The 17,094-nt window shown below is 38.8% G+C and overlaps 1 protein-coding gene across 1 annotated transcript; it reads right to left on the bottom strand.

The window, feature by feature from the left end:
• Window positions 1-1,027: 1,027 nt before the first annotated feature.
• xkr7a (XK related 7a) lies at window positions 1,028-15,578 on the bottom strand. The gene is made up of 3 exons (XM_079850244.1): window positions 15,025-15,578; window positions 6,858-7,057; window positions 1,028-3,742 (listed from the first exon to the last, which is right to left on the bottom strand). Exons 1-3 carry the CDS (start codon window positions 15,540-15,542, stop codon window positions 2,778-2,780), a joined length of 1,683 nt encoding a protein of 560 aa, XP_079706370.1. The 5' UTR covers window positions 15,543-15,578; the 3' UTR covers window positions 1,028-2,777.
• Window positions 15,579-17,094: the final 1,516 nt, after the last annotated feature.

The raw sequence follows: 17,094 nt of genomic DNA, 5'->3' as shown, positions 1-17,094 counted from the left end.
GTGTATATAAGATATAATTAAATGTTTATTTCTAAAAATAAGCATTAAGTTCCCCCTAAACTAATAATCAGAAAGTGTCCCACTGTATTCAATTTCACCCTATATTTTATTACTAGGGAATATGAATGTCCATTTATGCAATTTCTAGTTGCATTCACACTGTAATGTTTGACTAACTCTGCTAATACTTCTACTCCACATGATGCTGTAAAAATCAATGAACATGCAGGTTAGCATAAGCCTGTCTAAGCTCTAAGTTTTAGCACAGCTCATCACAATCATTAAAGTGTCTCATATGTACAGTTATTCTGTTATGTAAATATGCAGTGTGACTTCTAAAAAAGCTCATGGGATAATTAAAGAGAAGAAAAAAAGGTATTACTGTAAAGAATTACATTTATGTTATTTAAATACACATCCAAATGCATAAAAGGTTTGAGATTACAAATATGGCTGAAAGCATTACTGTTGCAATACATACAATTCCACATTATGTCATGTAATAAGGCTTGAGCAAATATTTCATAATCTACTGGTCCACTAGTGGGGGAATAAATCCGACCCTAGTCAGTCTGCTCAAAATACTTTCTGGAATTTTGTTTTATTTTATTATCAGACAAATCAAATTCATTTCCTCTGAATTTGACAGTGGATCTACAGTTTAACAAAAAAGTGAAAAGGAAAAGTTTTGAATGACATCTCTAGATTATGCCATTGCTTTGAGATAATGTATTGCATAATATAGTGTTATGGAAGTTGATTTAGTGCCTGTGGTGTGAGTAAAAGGTAGCCTATGTGTTCATCGCTGTTAGTTTGTTGTAGTTAAAACGTCTTCCAAGTGACACAGTAAAAACTATCTTTGTGATGTGAATGTTTTGATCTTCCTCATTGCTATTCAGCTGGTTTCCACATGAGTGCAGTATGTATCAAATCAAAATCATTGGCTGTGACTAGTAGTGGCTTTACATATTTTGGGAATGAGTGCTTGAATGTAAAACACTGCGGTGTGATGCTACAATATCTTAGTTTTTCATTTATCTTAAAATGGCAGGCAAAACAAAAGACACTCTTTCAGTTGATGCTTTGGTCAGGTCAGTAAACACACAATTTTGCTTGCTTTATTGTCCAAATAAAACACATGGCTGAAAATCGACATCCTTTTTTACAGTCGACAGCAACAGTCTTTCAGGTGCAGTGTAAGGCTTGACGTCTTTCAGCGTGTCTATGGTAAAATCCAGCATTAACCAGAGTGAACGAGTATGATCCACATTGATAAAGGACAGCATACAGAGGCTGTGTTGAGGTGTTCCAGCTAGCACAAAAATGGTAACACAAGTGGACATACTGTACGTAATGGTTATGCCAAGATGTGAAATAGTTACAATGGACTTACTGTAGCAATAACATGATATCAGTGTAAACAGCACAAATACATGGATTATTCATCTTCTCTCTATTCAAAAGCCCAATGGTCAATCAATGCAAAAATGTTTTGTACAGATTCACTGATCTAAGGATTGATGACCAAATGTAAGAAACAACCACAGAAAAGTTATTAACCGAATCTAAATGTTAAATAAATTAGATAAAGAGACGTATACTGCATGGATTTGTTCATAGGCATACAACATTTTCAAATTCACTATTCAAACATTTATGAGTATTATTGCACCAAATTATGTAAATGACATGGGATGGCATAATCATAACGCCGATAACTTTTCATTAACCCATAACAAGAACAATTTTGAAACATATGCTATATGATTTTCTTCAACTGTCATATAGGTACTTTAATATTTTAAATCTTTGTTAGTTTAGAAGTGTTTGAAATACTGCGGTATTACCATATTACAGGCATATAAACCAGCTTGATCAGGGTTCATTGTCCTTGAGATGAACATTCATTCAATCATTTTTAAAGGTGCACTCAGCCATTGGATTGGATCAGACCAATTATTTCCACCATGACAGATATGTCCTTGGAGAACATAAAAAAAAGTCAGTGATATACAATTTTTCACTTGAAAAGTAAGCAGAAATGTCCACTGAAAAGAGACCTTGATAATTGTAAAAAAAACAACAACATAGTCTTTGTTGCAAGCAAAGTATGATCCCTGTTCTTGAAGGCAACAATTCTGTGCTTAATAAAAATCCTCATGATGTTATCAGAAGCTCAACCCTTCCATCTTTCTTTAAAGACTCAAAATGTGTTCATAAATCCACCAATGTTTTAAACATTAGCTGCTGAAGAAGGGTGAAATGCACCTTTTAGATGCTGAATAGCCAAACGTAAGAAAGTCGATTAAGGCCTTTAATGAGAAAACTCACTAGTTGTACTTGTACCTATTACAACCTCAATAGCCAACAAACTGTGACCAAGTGGATTCAGTAATTGTGGTTTACAGCAGCTGCCACAAGAGATTTAAAAACACCCAGAATGCTTTGAAACTGTGTTTAGGATGTGTTTAAGCACCATTGCTGTTAATGTACCACACTGATATGTGATTTTATTCATGATACATTTACCGTGGCCTCACTGCTTTTTCATAAACTTGCTCGAAACGGACCCCAGCCTAACCCAATAACCTGTGGTAATGTCTAATGTCACCACAGGGTGGCTCTTTTCTAGACACTAATGCATAATGTTCCTCCACAGACGACGAGTCAATAAGAGTTCATGTGGAGATCTGACTAAATCCACCAAATAAAGCTGGAGAGAACTGACTTTTTTTTGCACGCTAATACATTACATCTTTTTAGAAAGTAAGAACGTTTCAGACTGTCGTCTCATATTCCATCACTTCCTTGGGTGTGCCTAGACATCGGTACTGGATCCTCGGTGTGACCGGAGCAGCACCTTCCAGAACCAAAATGGTTTTTCGTAGCCTGCGGTCAATGAAGTGGGCGTCCCAGGCTGGGTACTGCTTTCTGGGAAGGTCGATACGAACTACCGGCCCCTCTGTCCTTGGGGTGAGGCGAGGTGCGGCGTTTCGTGAGGCCTTAAGGGTCCGCATCTTAAACACATCGCCAATGTCGTCTCTCTGTACTGACTCTCCTCCTTTAGTCCTCTGCAGAGTCCTCGGCGGGCTGCTCACCGCGTCCAGAGGAGGAACGGAGGTGGGCGACGAGATACAAGGATCTGAAACAGCCCCCACCTGGACGCCACAACATCCAAAATAGGCTCCAGACACAGGGCCGTCAGGGTGCAACAGGCAGTAGTAGACAAACATAAAAAATGTGCCCAGAGCGTAGCTACAGGCCACTACACACACCACCACCACAGCGTAAAAGTCCGAAGTGCGCGGGCTGCGGTATATGTACCACACGGCAGTGAGGGCCACGTTTTCGCCCAGCACTATGAGGCTGTAGAGCAGAAGCCGGCACCGAGTCGGGCCTTCACGGACGCTGAACCAGCAGAATATATACACGATGCCCACCATCATGTTGTAGATGATTTCCTCCCACTTGGACATGCAGAAGTCCGTCTCACCTTGGATGATCCAGAAGGTCATGGCGCACCAGTGGGCCACGATGAAAATCCCGAAGTAGAGCTGGAAGATGGAAACGAAGAGGGCGAAGGCCATGGCGCGGGCTCCCACTGTGAACAGGTGCCACAGCATGTGCGCCACCACTGATTTATATGACATGGGAAGCTTGTCGTCACGAGAGTCCCGTAATACCTTCTGATAAGACGCCATCATCCAGCCCAGAGACACCAGAGAGGCTGACGCAGACAGACCTGGATCAAATGAAGCACAACGAGAGAGAAAATGGAAAGAAATGAGTCAAGTACATTAATTCAAATCAAATTAAAAATGAAAATTCTGTCATAATCCACTCACCCTTACGTTGTACCAAACCTGTATGTGTTTCTTTCTTCTGTTGAACTAAAAAGAAGATATTTTGAAGAATGTTGTTAACCAAACAGTGGAGAGTAGTAGAGTCTGGTTATCAACATTCTTCAAAATATCTTATTTTTAGTTCAACAGAAGAAAGAAACTCATACAGGTTTGAAACAACTTGAGGGTGAGCAAATGATGACAAAATTTTCATTTTCGGGTGAACTATCCTTTTAAGAAGCTACTTGCTACTGGTTAACACTACATTGTCTATAAAACAATAACGATAAATATACATATATAAATAATAAAACAATTAATTCTATTAAAATAATAATGAGGAGAAGACGACCAACATAAAAAAAATTCAAGCATATTAAATATTTTTTGTAAAAAAAAAAGAAACATTTTATATGTTCACTGTACTAAAGCCAAAATTAATTAAAATATTATGTGGACAATATTTATTTTCTATTAATTTTATAGTGTATCTTTTTTTTAGCCCACACCTATAATAATGTTAGATATCTGACCTATTAAAAAACACGTTGACACGTTATGTGCCAAAGGAAGGCCCATTATTTTTATTGCTTTATACTCTTATTTATATGTCAAAAATTGTTGCATCATTTCTCTTTTTATTTATCCTAAGGAATTTTAGAAGATACATCAGTGACAAAGCCGATACTTGAGAAGTAAAATACTTCAAATTAATTTCAAATCAAAACCTACACCAATGTATAAAATGAGTCTGTATATAAGGAATGACAGTACACCCCACCATTATTCTCAGAAAAAAAAAAAAAATGAAATTCTGTTGAGTGCTGTAGGCTCTCTGGAAGCTCTCATGAATATTTAATCAGGTTCCTGTCTGGCCATTCATCAGCTCACCCGTTTAGTCAGGAGCAGTCAAAACGGAAAATCTCTTCTAATCAGCAAAAACATAATCATTAGCTAGTTCTCCAGCCGTCTCACATTGCACCGGATATGATTATGAGCGATTATGACAGACCCAGCAAAGCACCTAAATCATAATATCAGTCTGGAAAAGTGCAGGTCAGGACAGACCCAGATGAAACGCTCTTGCACTGATGCCTGTATTCTCTACACCGCTGACTGTAAGGTGGAAGAGTGCCCTGGCCATCTCCTGAGAACTGGATATGCTCACATATTGGCTCTCCTCTGGGTCATTTTTATCCTTCTGGAAAAAGATGCCTTCAGCAGCCTGAATAAATGTAATATGAGCAGGGCTGCCACATTTTAATACTGCACCTCTCTAACTTGTATTCACAAAGGAATAGAAAGAAAGAAGATCACGTCAAATGATAGCTTTTAAACAAAAATTACATCCTGTAGTTAACTAGCTCTGGGCTTTCTTTACAAGTCACAGTTTGTGCTTTGACATTTGGATAAAATTCCTCAGGGAATATCTGACAGTGGCTACAATTGTTCCCATGGAGCTGAACCAATACAACAGCGAGCTCTCGCAGCTCTGTAATCAAAGGCACCTGTCAGGTGGGTTTATAGCTATCCCGTGTCCTGTTCCCTCCTTACAGAGCCAAAGATAGACTGGAGCAATGAAACTACAATTATTTTAATATGTCACCATTACTGTATGATGACGCTGGTGTGAGCATCTAACGAGGTAATATTCTAAATGATCATTTGATTACTGTCATTTTCATGTTAAATTATATATCTCTTTAATATAACTCGTCGTTGCAAATTTGGAGTGTGCTCTTCCAGGAGACAATGAAACAAGTTGTGTCTTAACTGCTGCTGGATAGTTTAATCATTAATGAAACTACTTAAAGATTCATCTGATAAAATGGTCAGTCTCATGCACAATGACCTGTAATGTATAACCCACTGACTTCCATATTCAGTCACACTTATCACATCCTCAGTAATTTGCCAGCTAATTTGCAGTTGGATTGAAAATGAGATACTATGCAAACGCATGCTGTGAAATTGCACTCAGATCCTAAATGATGGCCAAATTAATTTCTAAAACAATAATGTGTCACATTTAAATTAGATGCAACGCAGAAATCACACTGCAAGAAGGCATTAAATCAAACACTCAGTGAGATGGTGTATAACAATATGACAGATGTTCTAGTCTGTGCTTCCGACCCACAGCGTGTTTACTGACCGTCTCATGTATACCACACTCAAAAATCACCAGTTAGAATCTGATTGGTTGGTTTTATGCAAATTCTGGGAGTAAAGGCACGTAGGTTTTTTCAGCAATATTCCTGGAGAAGTGGAGTAAAGGATTTAGAAGAAGAGCTAATCTATGGATTTATAAGTTTGTGGAATCAAATATATTTAATAAATTATATATTTAATTATTAAAAAAATGCATCACAGTTTTCACAAATATATTAAGCAGCTCAACTGTTTTCAACATTGATAATAAGAAGAAATGTTTCTTGAGCAGCAAATCAGCATATTAGAATGATTTCTGAAGGATCATGTGACACTGAAGACTGGAGTAATGATGCTGAAAATTCAGCTTTACCATCACAATAAATTATATTATGAAATATATTCAAATAGTTAATAGTGTAATAAAATTTCACAATATTACTGTTTTTACTGTATTTTTTATCAAATAAATGATAAAATCTTTTTTTCTTCTTAATTCTCAATTCTTACTGACCCCACATTTTTGAATAGTGTACAGTATGTCTGAAAAAAGATCAAATCAGTACTTCTAAATATTGAGCTGGTATAAATTCTAATCATGAATCTCAATATACTGCCAAGCCATTATTTGAATTTGCTTCCATGATGGTCTATATTAGATAGCCTTGCCCATAAACAGCACCTATAGGCAGTTCATAATTTGCAATTTGGGGCAGACTTTCTGTCATAGTCAAATGTCTGGCTACTCGAGACTACTGATGAAATATGAATATAATGAATATGACCCAGACAAATAGAGCAAGCCCAACTATTTCTAGCATACTTGGAATGAAGCGGTTTTAATCATAGCTGTCATCAACTTACCCTGCAAAGGGAGGACCCGGCCAGTCTTGACCATAATGCTGAGTTGCAGAACGAGCTGAGGTGCGCTCTTCAGGAAGGTTTCCAGCAACCTCAGCATGCTGATGTCAGCGTTCTCGAACATCGTACGCCAGTAGAAGTGTTTGTGCTCGTGGTCCCCGCGCCAGCGGCTTTGCACGCCCAGATATAAGGCATGGACATACCTGGGGTAAAAAACATAGGATGAGACCTCTAGATCATTTCTGAACAGATGAACTAAAAAATAATTATTTTAAAGGGCCTCTTTTATGTTTTATTTTATTTTATTTTACCTTTCCTGCCCAGCAAGCAATAGCCGTCATTTCACCGTCTAGGTTTACTATAGACCCGATATAGTCCGGCTATGAGTAACCCACTTCTAGCCAAAATACCTTGAATTTGGTTACATAACCAAAATAACTTGCAAAATGTATGAGATTACATCATGTAAGCAAAGTAAACAGTGATTACAAGGTGTTTGTTCATTTCTTTACTCGTATAATTTCTTTGTTCTCTAATTGATGACTAGTCTATTCTTGGGCTATGGTTTAGATGTCTATTCAATTTTGTCTTGGTTTAGCATAGATGTCTGGGCTGTGTTTGGATTGCTATTAGATGTCTTTTCAACGCAAAATTGCTTGCTGGGTTTAGTGCGTCATATAGCTGTTTGAGCATGTAAACAATCTGCAAAGTTACAAAGCACAAAGTCCATGCCAAAAGTCTGATCATATAAATATACTTGACTTACAGCCAAGTCCACAAGACTATAGGTTTCAGAAGGGTGCTGGAAAGAGTTTACGTCACAAAAGTGTGGACTCGTGAGGGTTTAGGGCTCCATTTGGGACAGGCCCATGTGTTTTTCAGCATGAGGGCGGGACAACTTGTCACTCACATGAGATCACAGCAATAGCAATCAAACCACAACAATTTAACCATACAATCAATTCCTGACTGTCAAAATCCCGTTGTATATTTTTTCTTGATCAAGAAGACATTTATGCCACATAGGGAAGAAAAATCTATCATAACTTCAATTTCATGCTGACTATAAAAAAAGCTTTTAGGCCAAACGAGTGAAAAGAAGTGCTGCAGCAGTGTACAGTATGCTCTTTTTTTTTTTTTTTTTTTTTACTTCAAATCATGTAAATCAATTCTAGAAGACCCCGAAAATAAAATAATGGACTTGTAAATGAACAAAAATGGGCACTTTAATGCATCTTGTATAATAGAACCATTTGTAAATTGGTAATTGGTAGTTACCTCAATGCCAGTCTGCAGACTTTGTAAAGAACTGGAGTCTGCCGTGCCTATAATGTGACTGCAACCAGCTGATAAAGGCAGTACACTTGTCTGGGCAGACTGCCAGTCCACTATAGAGTGCTCCAGCATGTCATTTTCTGTCCTCAGCACCACGGTCTACAGGCTGTTGTGAGACACACCAAGGTCGCTCTTCAGATTACACAGATGTCAGAGAGCATGTTTTCACGGGAGGGATGCACTGTCTCTTACATTCCTACCTTCAAATTTCCCGATTTACGACCCCAGAACTCCAGTGTTTATCCTGTGAGATGAATGTCAGTGCCAGAGGAAGCATTCCTCTACGAAAGAGAGCGCCTTTTGGGAGATATGAAGCAAAAACTGCAGCTGTGCATTCGAAACATATTTATGTGTGCCCCTTGAAAAATCTCCCTTTCACTGGACTTAATTTGTTTCTTTGACAGGAAGTGCCATGTTTTTTCAGTCTGTCTCAAGGGTAGCGAGAGTAATAGGAGTGTTCGCAGGATGTCAGGAGATTGGCAGAATGAATCACCCTGACTTGATGAGGTCTATAAAATTGCTCCACATCCTTCACACAACTTGCTGTGCAAAGAAAAAAAAGCCTCTAAAAGAAAAATCAAGCAATAGAGAGCCTGGGAGAATGGCTGTCAGCGAGAGAGTCTCAAATTTGACAGGAAACACAGTCTTTCTTTTTCTGAATAAAGGGTGTGTTTTCAATGACACAGAAAAGCTCTCTTCGCTTGTAAAATTCAACCCTTTGATTCCCTGAAAATTCGGCACACCGGATGCTATCAGACAAAATCAAACCTTGAACCTTAACTATGCAAGTGTGTTATTTATTTTTTCAAGAACATTGAGAAAAGGTTAACAAACAGGCAGCTCTATGGCAGAGAAAACATCTCACAAACAGCCACCATTGGCAAGCAATGCATCGGTATCCATGGTGACGACTGACAAACTGCAGCTGACAAGCTTGGCCCATTACTTAACTTAACATTACCCAATTTGAGGCAATCATCTGTTGGGTCTGCGCTTCGCATAAAGACTCGACATGTCTTCCTCTGAAAAGGACTTTCTATTAGAAAAGCCACCCTGATTATGTTGCTGTCCACTTGCCATTAAACTACTTTTGAATTCAACAATATTCAGAACAGCCAGCTTACCTACACAGTTACTCAGATTGCACAGCTAGCCAATCAGCCCTCAGCTATTGAGTCCAAAGACTGGGTTCCAGCAAGTCAGATAATACTGGATTTACCCCCACCCCCCTCCCCTCCTGCTAAATTTAACCCTTGAGAATGGCAGCAGGAAGAAAGAAAGAAAGAAAGAAAGAAAGAAAGAAAGAAAGAAAGAAAGAAAGAAAGAAAGAAAGAAAGAAAGAAAGAAAGAAAGAAAGAAAGAAAGAAAGAAAGAGGGGAAACAAAAGAAAATCAATGCTGAATGTACTATATCAAATTTCCAGCTGGCTAGAATCAGACTGTCATTATTTTTATTGAATAGTAAAGCCCTGCTGAGGTGGTTATGAAGACACTGGATCATGTCATCATGCAACAGAATTACGAAGATGAAAGTGCTTTCTAGCCCTATTTCCTGTTGTCATATACAGTACATTTCTTTCTTTATTTGCTGTGATTTTTTGTGATCTTTTTATTTTCCCCTCCAGGCCTTTCTGAAATTTTAATCATAAATAAACTAAGTTTTTCAGGTACAGTATGTTTATTAAACGTATACATTTATTTAACATCTTTTGTTGTTTGATTAACTTTAAAGGTACGCTGTGTAGTTTTTAAGTATTTTATTAGCTAAAATCATTGTCTTTATTCATAAATATGTCCTCGTTGGTGTAAAATTACCTCTGCCAATGATCTGACTTATCCTCGTAAGCGAAGAATTTCTTATCTTTATTCACATTGGACAGGTAAGTCCAAGAAGGCTTCCATGTCGTTCCGCCATTTTGAAAAACTATAATAGAAGAGAGGGACAAAAAGCACTAGCCTACCTCAACGCTAAAACACTAAAAATAGAGCTGAAATACGGTACATCTGGTCACCCTGGACAAACTACTAGCCAGAGAGAAAGCAAAAAAGAAAGCAGAAAGCATCACTCCTTAAATACATTTTTAATATCCGTATTGTTTAAACATTAGCCTACTTTACAAACATATTCAATAACTGAATCATTTAATGTATTCAATGAACGTATAAATATTGAGCATATGCAAAAACATGACACTGAAAATTAAGTGAAGACCTCTGCTGATCAATGGTTGAAGGCTCTCTCATCTCCAGAAAATGTTTTAATGTTGAGCACAAAAAAAGCAGTTCAGACATAAAGGAATAAACATGATGCATTATTTAAAGCTTGATATTTTGTCTATAGACAGAATCCCATCAGTAGCCTACTTTCATTGCATTGCTCATGCATTGCTCAACCCTTCATATCAGACATACCTTCAAACAATCACAAACCTAAATCACTCTAAAACACACACTGCCTACAGCTTCCTGCAGTTTATCAAACATATACACAGCTTAAGTTTTATTAGGTTCCTTTTCTCGTCACAGTTAATCCCAGTGCACCCTCTCTCAGGAATATGTCTCAAATAGGCATTAAGCTGTTTGGCCAACAGCAACAGACATCCCCTGGCTATCTCTGCTCTTGAATGTGTCCTCCTCAGTCCTCCTTGGCGGGGTTTTACTTTGATATCCATGGGGTGAATTAATCACGCAGGGCTTGCAAATTTTCTCATTGTCACAGATGAGACGGTTTAAAAAATTGATGTTTTTCGCCTTCCTTCTTGCTGCCTGACTTACGCTTTACTTCTGTTTGAGTCCCAGCTGAAAATGTCTCATGTATTTTTAGATCTTTTGAAAGAGAACGAAAATTTTAAGCACACTCTTGGCATGCTCAATAGGGCACCACATCTGAAGAAAAACAGTCTTCCACTGATGGAGCGATTCACTCAGTGTGTGCAATAATAATAATCAACCCCCAACCTGCCAGAAAGGATCCTGTCCAAATAAAGTCCAAATTAGTAATAAAAAAATGTAACGGTAACTATTAAATAGTGTGAATATGGGGCATTTGTGGCCTAATGGTTTGAGAGTCGGACTTGTAACCTGAAGGTTGGCAGGAACGTACTGGCAGAGAACGACTGAGGTGACCTTGAGCATGGCACCTAACCAACCCAAACGCTCCCCGGGCGCCAAAGTGAATGGTTGCTCTCTGCTCTGAGTGTGTGTCAACGGTTTGCAGTGTGTGTGTGTGTGTGTTCAGTACTCACTGCTCCTAATGTGTGTGCACTAACTTAGATAGGTTAAATGCAGAGGACAAATTCCAAGTATGGGTTACCATACTTGGCCTTCATGTCACTTTACTTCACTTCACTTCACTTGACTGGGTAAACACATCAATTTTACAATTAATCACAAACTTAATTTGAATCTCGATACTGATTCTAATCAGTGATAAAAATTTTTTTATCAGTGATAATATTTTTTATGATAAAATTCCAAGATCAAACTTAGGGTACGTTTACACGACAAAAAGTTTATCCTTTGCTTTTTTTTACGTACAGACGACACCATAGTCAAACGATCCCCGTTCACATGGATCCGTAAAAACAAAATTTGCGTTTTTGTAGTTTAAAACAAAACAATAATGGAATCATTTTCAAAAACTTGCACTTGAATCCCGTTTTCAGGCCTCCAAAACGCTGTTGCCATGTAAATGAACAGCCAAACCACATAAAAAAAATATGTAGGCGCGTATAGTGTTGTGTAAACCCGTATTCTCCTTGTGTTTACAGTCCTGTGCCAGTTCGTTGTCGTACATTCCTTGTGTTCTGATTCCTGAAGCCATGTCTTGTCCTGCTACCAAGTGTTGCCCTGCCAAGTCAAGTTGACCGGTCCTGTTTCACGAGGTAGTTTTTGTTTTATTTTTATAACAAGTAAAAGCCCATTTCTCTTTGAGTCCTCAGCTCATCCCTCACCCCAACCTTGACAGAGCTTCGCCTAATAACAGAGTGCAAACAGAGAAGTCAACAAATGACTCTTGTGTTCCTTTTTTATTAGTGAGCCAGTAACATACAGTACAGCGTATGTAGTCCCATTCATGAATAGATGACTATTAAGAGCCGATTCGTTTTAGTGAACCAAATACAGCAGAAGTAGTACAGTCCGATTCACAAACAAATTACTCTTACGAGCCGGTTTTTTTAATGAATCATTCAGAAAGATTCAGGAGCTACCGGTGAATCAGTGCTTAACTGAATGAACATGTATCCATTAGAGCATCAATATCACCAAGTTATTACTTTCAGTATCATTACTTTTCACCAATAATGCTAATACAATTTAGAGATTTTCTTAAATATGTAATATTGTATTATTTAAAATAAATGTTCATGTTTTATGTTTTAATAAAAACGGTCAAGATTACTCATTCATTTTTAGGTTCAACAAACACTGCTGAAAAGTCATTTCTCTCAACACAGCCTGTGTAAAGGTGTCTTTTCTTCTCCAATGGTGGTGACTGATCTTGATTGATCCTGCTCATCTAATGCTGCAGGGAACATGGAATCGAAAACCGTCTTTGAACGTGTTCAGTGAACCAGGTCAGAGTACTCAGAGGGGACTCTCAAATAGGGCACACTTTTTTACACAAGGCTTAGAAAATGTGAGAGACAGAGAGAAAATTAATATTTTATTGCACTCATTTAGTCTTATCATTATTTTATTTCTGATGTGATTACAAGCCATGAGGAGAAATTCCTTTATAATGGCTAATTTTCATATCAAACAGACAAGTTTTCTCATATTCTCTCCCTCTCAATCATTCTCTCAAAGATGCACCATCTTCTCCTCACCTGTTCTTTCTTTGCAACAGTGCACCACTCTCTCCCACTCTGGCTGTCTGCTGCAGGTAAGGACATGTAAACACTACAGCTATAATCCCTGTAATGCAGAGATGTGACAAGCTCAGTGCCGGTGGCAGCTTTAATGGCATTACTGCTAATTCCAATCAAACAAAGACAGAGCCTGGAAAGCTCTGCTCGGAAGCTTTTAAGCAAAGACTCAGTCAGAGAGTATTGGTGAAAGGTGAAGAACAGAAATAAATCCATGTGGGTTTATTGCAGGTCAAACAGAGGTAACGTGAAAATGGCAAAATGTACTTCTTAAAAGGTGCTATTCTTAGCAATACTGATAGAAAAGAGAGCTGAAGATATTTCATTACACATCAGCTTGCAGTGCCAATGATGTTTTTCTTTCTGAAAATATTTTGAATGAATTATATATTAATGGGAATGTAGCTCAGAAAGGCTTAGGCTCAAATTCTCAAGGCTAATTAGTGAATAAAATGGGATAATGGTTAGTTTTATTCAAATGAGATGAACATTATTTGCTGGCTGGCTGACTGGCTTGTTTTGAATTACAAATATCCACATTATCTTTCTGAAAACTGTTTATTATGGTAAATATGCTATCAGAAAAAAGAGGAACTCCTCTAAAAAAAAAAAAAAAAAAGGTCAGGAGGAAAAGAATGAGTGACAGACAGAGAATGACACAGACGGCATGAGAAGGACAGCGCATGTGTTGTGACAGAAGCATAAATGAAGCTTGATGGAAATGACCGGCAGCTTTGTGATATCAATGGCAGCAAACATCATTAACCCTGCGTTTCCCTGCAGGTCAGCCGGCAGCAGTGTCCAGTCACACATAAGCTCAGTCCTGTCACTGCTGATCAGCACAGGCATTGAAAGACAGGCACATCACCGCCTCTGTGTTTACAACCACAATTACACGGCACTCACTCACTACACATGCCTCTAATATGTGTGGGTGTGTTTCTATTGATTTATATGTGAGTGGATTAAACTTTTGGACGGGATTGTGGGCTGCAAATTTTCTTCTCTGCATTATTATGGAAATTGCTTTGTGTGTTGCAGCTCACTGTCTGTCAGCAATCAAGACCCTTAGCACTTGCACATTCTGCTCATGGCAATCGCACCGAGCGAAAAGAGTGTGAGGAAGTGAAATCTAATGTCTAACTGTTTCTTGAGCTCATAGAAAATCATCATCTTTATGGCAACTTTTAGGGTCAAATCTGCTGCATATAAATACTGCAGACCCCATCAAGCACAAAAAAACATTTCTCATTCATCATAAACCACTGGTATTGGTATAAGTAATATGAAAAAAGAAACTCTTTTGCACTGCTCTAAAGACAAAAGGATTTTAGAGTGTGTGCATAAGGAGATTTCTGGTGGACAGATTGAATGAGTGGATGAGTGGAGGAGTCTCTCCGGGAGATTATTGACCCAGAAGCTCATGAGAGGTGGAGGAGGAAGAGGAGGAGGAGCCTACAACCAAATGGCTTGGCGATAATGATGAACTGGCATGGAACAACAGGAAATACAAGGAGGATCCCTTTTCCACACTATGACTGCAGGACATTCATTGGCAATGCAAACTAACAGCATTGAGGTTGAATACTTACTGTATAACCGTACCGTATAACTGTATAACCACCTATGTTGCACAAGGTCTTTTCCACATTCCAATTATATTAGTGGCCACTGACATTTGTTCTCCAGGTTGATTCTTATATTTGGTCCCTTTATATCCAAGCATGTGCTTTCAAAAATGAAAGCAATACATATTGACTGCATAAAAGTTGTCCCTAATATTTTCTTTAAATAGGCATTGCCATCTTAGGAGCTTCAGCTCTGAATGCCTCTAGATGTGGGTGTGGATTTGTTGTAGAGAGGGCAAGTCAGGGGATGACAGAACAATATGATGCTGAATGAACTGCTGATGTGACACGTTAAAGGAATCTACTATTTGATCATATTGAGATCTATACACTCACGTACCTCCAGACCTGTGCCAGCTGAAGAACGTGCACGACGCTTTGGAAGAGCCACACGCAGGCTCTGCAGCAGCTCTGAGCGTTGCTCCGGGTTTCGGTGACCGCAGCGGAGCGGCCAGCGCCCCGCTGATCGCTGTCCTTGGTTCTGAAGTGGCTCTCCGCATTGGACGCCGCTACCAATGCAGCCGCAGCCGTGTCGCTCCCGTTGGCGTCCGAGTAATCGTAGGCGAACCATCGGAAGCTGAGCACCTGCACCACCACAGACGGAATGATGATAAAAATGAATGTCAGAGCGAACCACCAGTAGTCCCGGCTGAGATAGTATTCGGCAGCCAGCCACAGGTCTGAAGCCCCGTCCGAGAAAAAGACCAAGAGGGCGCAGAGGGTCCAGCAGCAGTCCAGGAGCGAATACTCCTTCCCGACGGGACGCCACTGTGGCGAGCGCTTCTCCAGCCCGGGGAGGCACGTCGGCGGAATGTCATTCTGCAAAGAAACGGCTGTACCGTCTGATTTCGCGGCCATGTTTGTTGTAGAAAAGAGAGTAGATGAAAAGGAGAGACGGGCGTGTGGGTGGGAGGGGGTCGTGTGTCTGTGTGGGAGGGAGAAAAGAGGGCTGGGACTGGGACGAAAACGCTTCTCGTCATTCCTGCTTGAACATCTAGCTCCTGTTTTTCCACATGATAGCAATTTATCACGGCAGTCGATGCCAGTAACTTGACATGACAGTGGGTGTGCACGCACGTGTTTAGTTTTTGTTCACAAGCCTATAATGTGATATAGCCTAGCTATGATGAATAAAACAGCGATAGGTGGATGACATCCATCCTCGCGGCCTGAGACTAAAGGTGCCTTTGGACTCCTGATTCATATTCAATTTAGCGCCTGTATGTCGTCTCAAGCTGGATAAGTTTACGGAAATATAGTAAGGTAGCCTATATTAAACAGTTCATACCCAAATTATGTAACAGGCACAACAATTATATCCATGCTTTATCGCTACGCTAAATGCAGCCTACTGTACATCATAGCATCATATAACATTGAAATAAATTAGTTCAGTGGCATGCAGCCTAAGTTATTTAATTAACACTATTTATATATTTTATATTACACAAAATATCCTAAATATGGGGTGGGACTGGTTTGATTGTAGCAAAAAGGATATAAAAGTACTATGCTTTTTACAAGCGCCTGCTAAATAAATGTTAATGTAAATTAGACAAAGCTATAGCAGTTAAAATGCTTCTGACTCTTCGGAGTTTCATTGCCTTGTAAACAGCGGCGCCTCATGGGTTTAGTAGCTAAATGAAGTCATAATCTTCCCTTGTAGTGCAAATGCAGTCATTTAAAACAGCTCCCACCACCACAGTAAGCCTAAGTACATATTAACATACACAACTCTGTTTAAAAAAGCGAATTAAGAAAATTTAGAGTCAAGTCTTTGTAGATATTTGATTTTTGTAGATATTGATAATTATTAACCAAAGGTTTACTACATTTTACTGCAATTAAGGTTTTTTTTAGCAATATTTTCAGGTGACAAGCTATACTCAGTACACTTAACTCAAGTTGTGCTATAGCAAATAATGAAATATCCAAATATAGGCCTATGCTATCAATTTTTTATTTTCATATTTACTTATCACTCGGGGCATAACTCTTAAATTTGTTGTTTAAATTATAAAGGACACCAATAAAGAATTAAAGTTATTGTTGACCCTCTGCTTTATGCAGTAATAAACTGAAACTTCAAATGTGTGCTAGTACTGCCACCTCCTGGAAATGAGGGCACTGATTGCAGTTTGGCACGGAAGTGAAAGACAGGTGAAACATTAAAGCCACATGAGTCCTATGGTCACTTCCCGACAAATTGGGTAAAGCACAAATTTACACTAAGAAAAATTTAACTAGCCTGTTCATCTCTGGTACTGCCTGGTCTTAAAAGTGAGATAGTATATGGCTTAACCAGACAGCGATTTGGCCTTAAATAGCAATATGAGAGGAAGATGAAGATTGATATGTTGGTATATCAATTTTATAAGTAGTTATGTACTGGTATTTATGTACAGTATAT

Source organism: Squalius cephalus (assembly GCF_949319135.1).
Source record: "Squalius cephalus genome assembly, chromosome: 18".
In the NCBI taxonomy this organism is placed as follows: domain Eukaryota; kingdom Metazoa; phylum Chordata; class Actinopteri; order Cypriniformes; family Leuciscidae; genus Squalius; species Squalius cephalus.
This window is presented reverse-complemented; position numbering and strand designations above follow the sequence as displayed.

Excerpts from the sequence above, each read along its gene's own strand:
- xkr7a (XM_079850244.1), bottom strand. The coding sequence starts at position 15,542 with ATGGCCGCGAAATCAGACGGTACAGCCGTTTCTTTGCAGAATGACATT. Across the intron at positions 7,058-15,024 it reads CAGCTGGCACAGGTCTGGAG|GTATGTCCATGCCTTATATC; the intron begins GTACGTGAGTGT and ends TTTTTACCCCAG. Across the intron at positions 3,743-6,857 it reads CCGGGTCCTCCCTTTGCAGG|GTCTGTCTGCGTCAGCCTCT; the intron begins GTAAGTTGATGA and ends CATTTGATCCAG.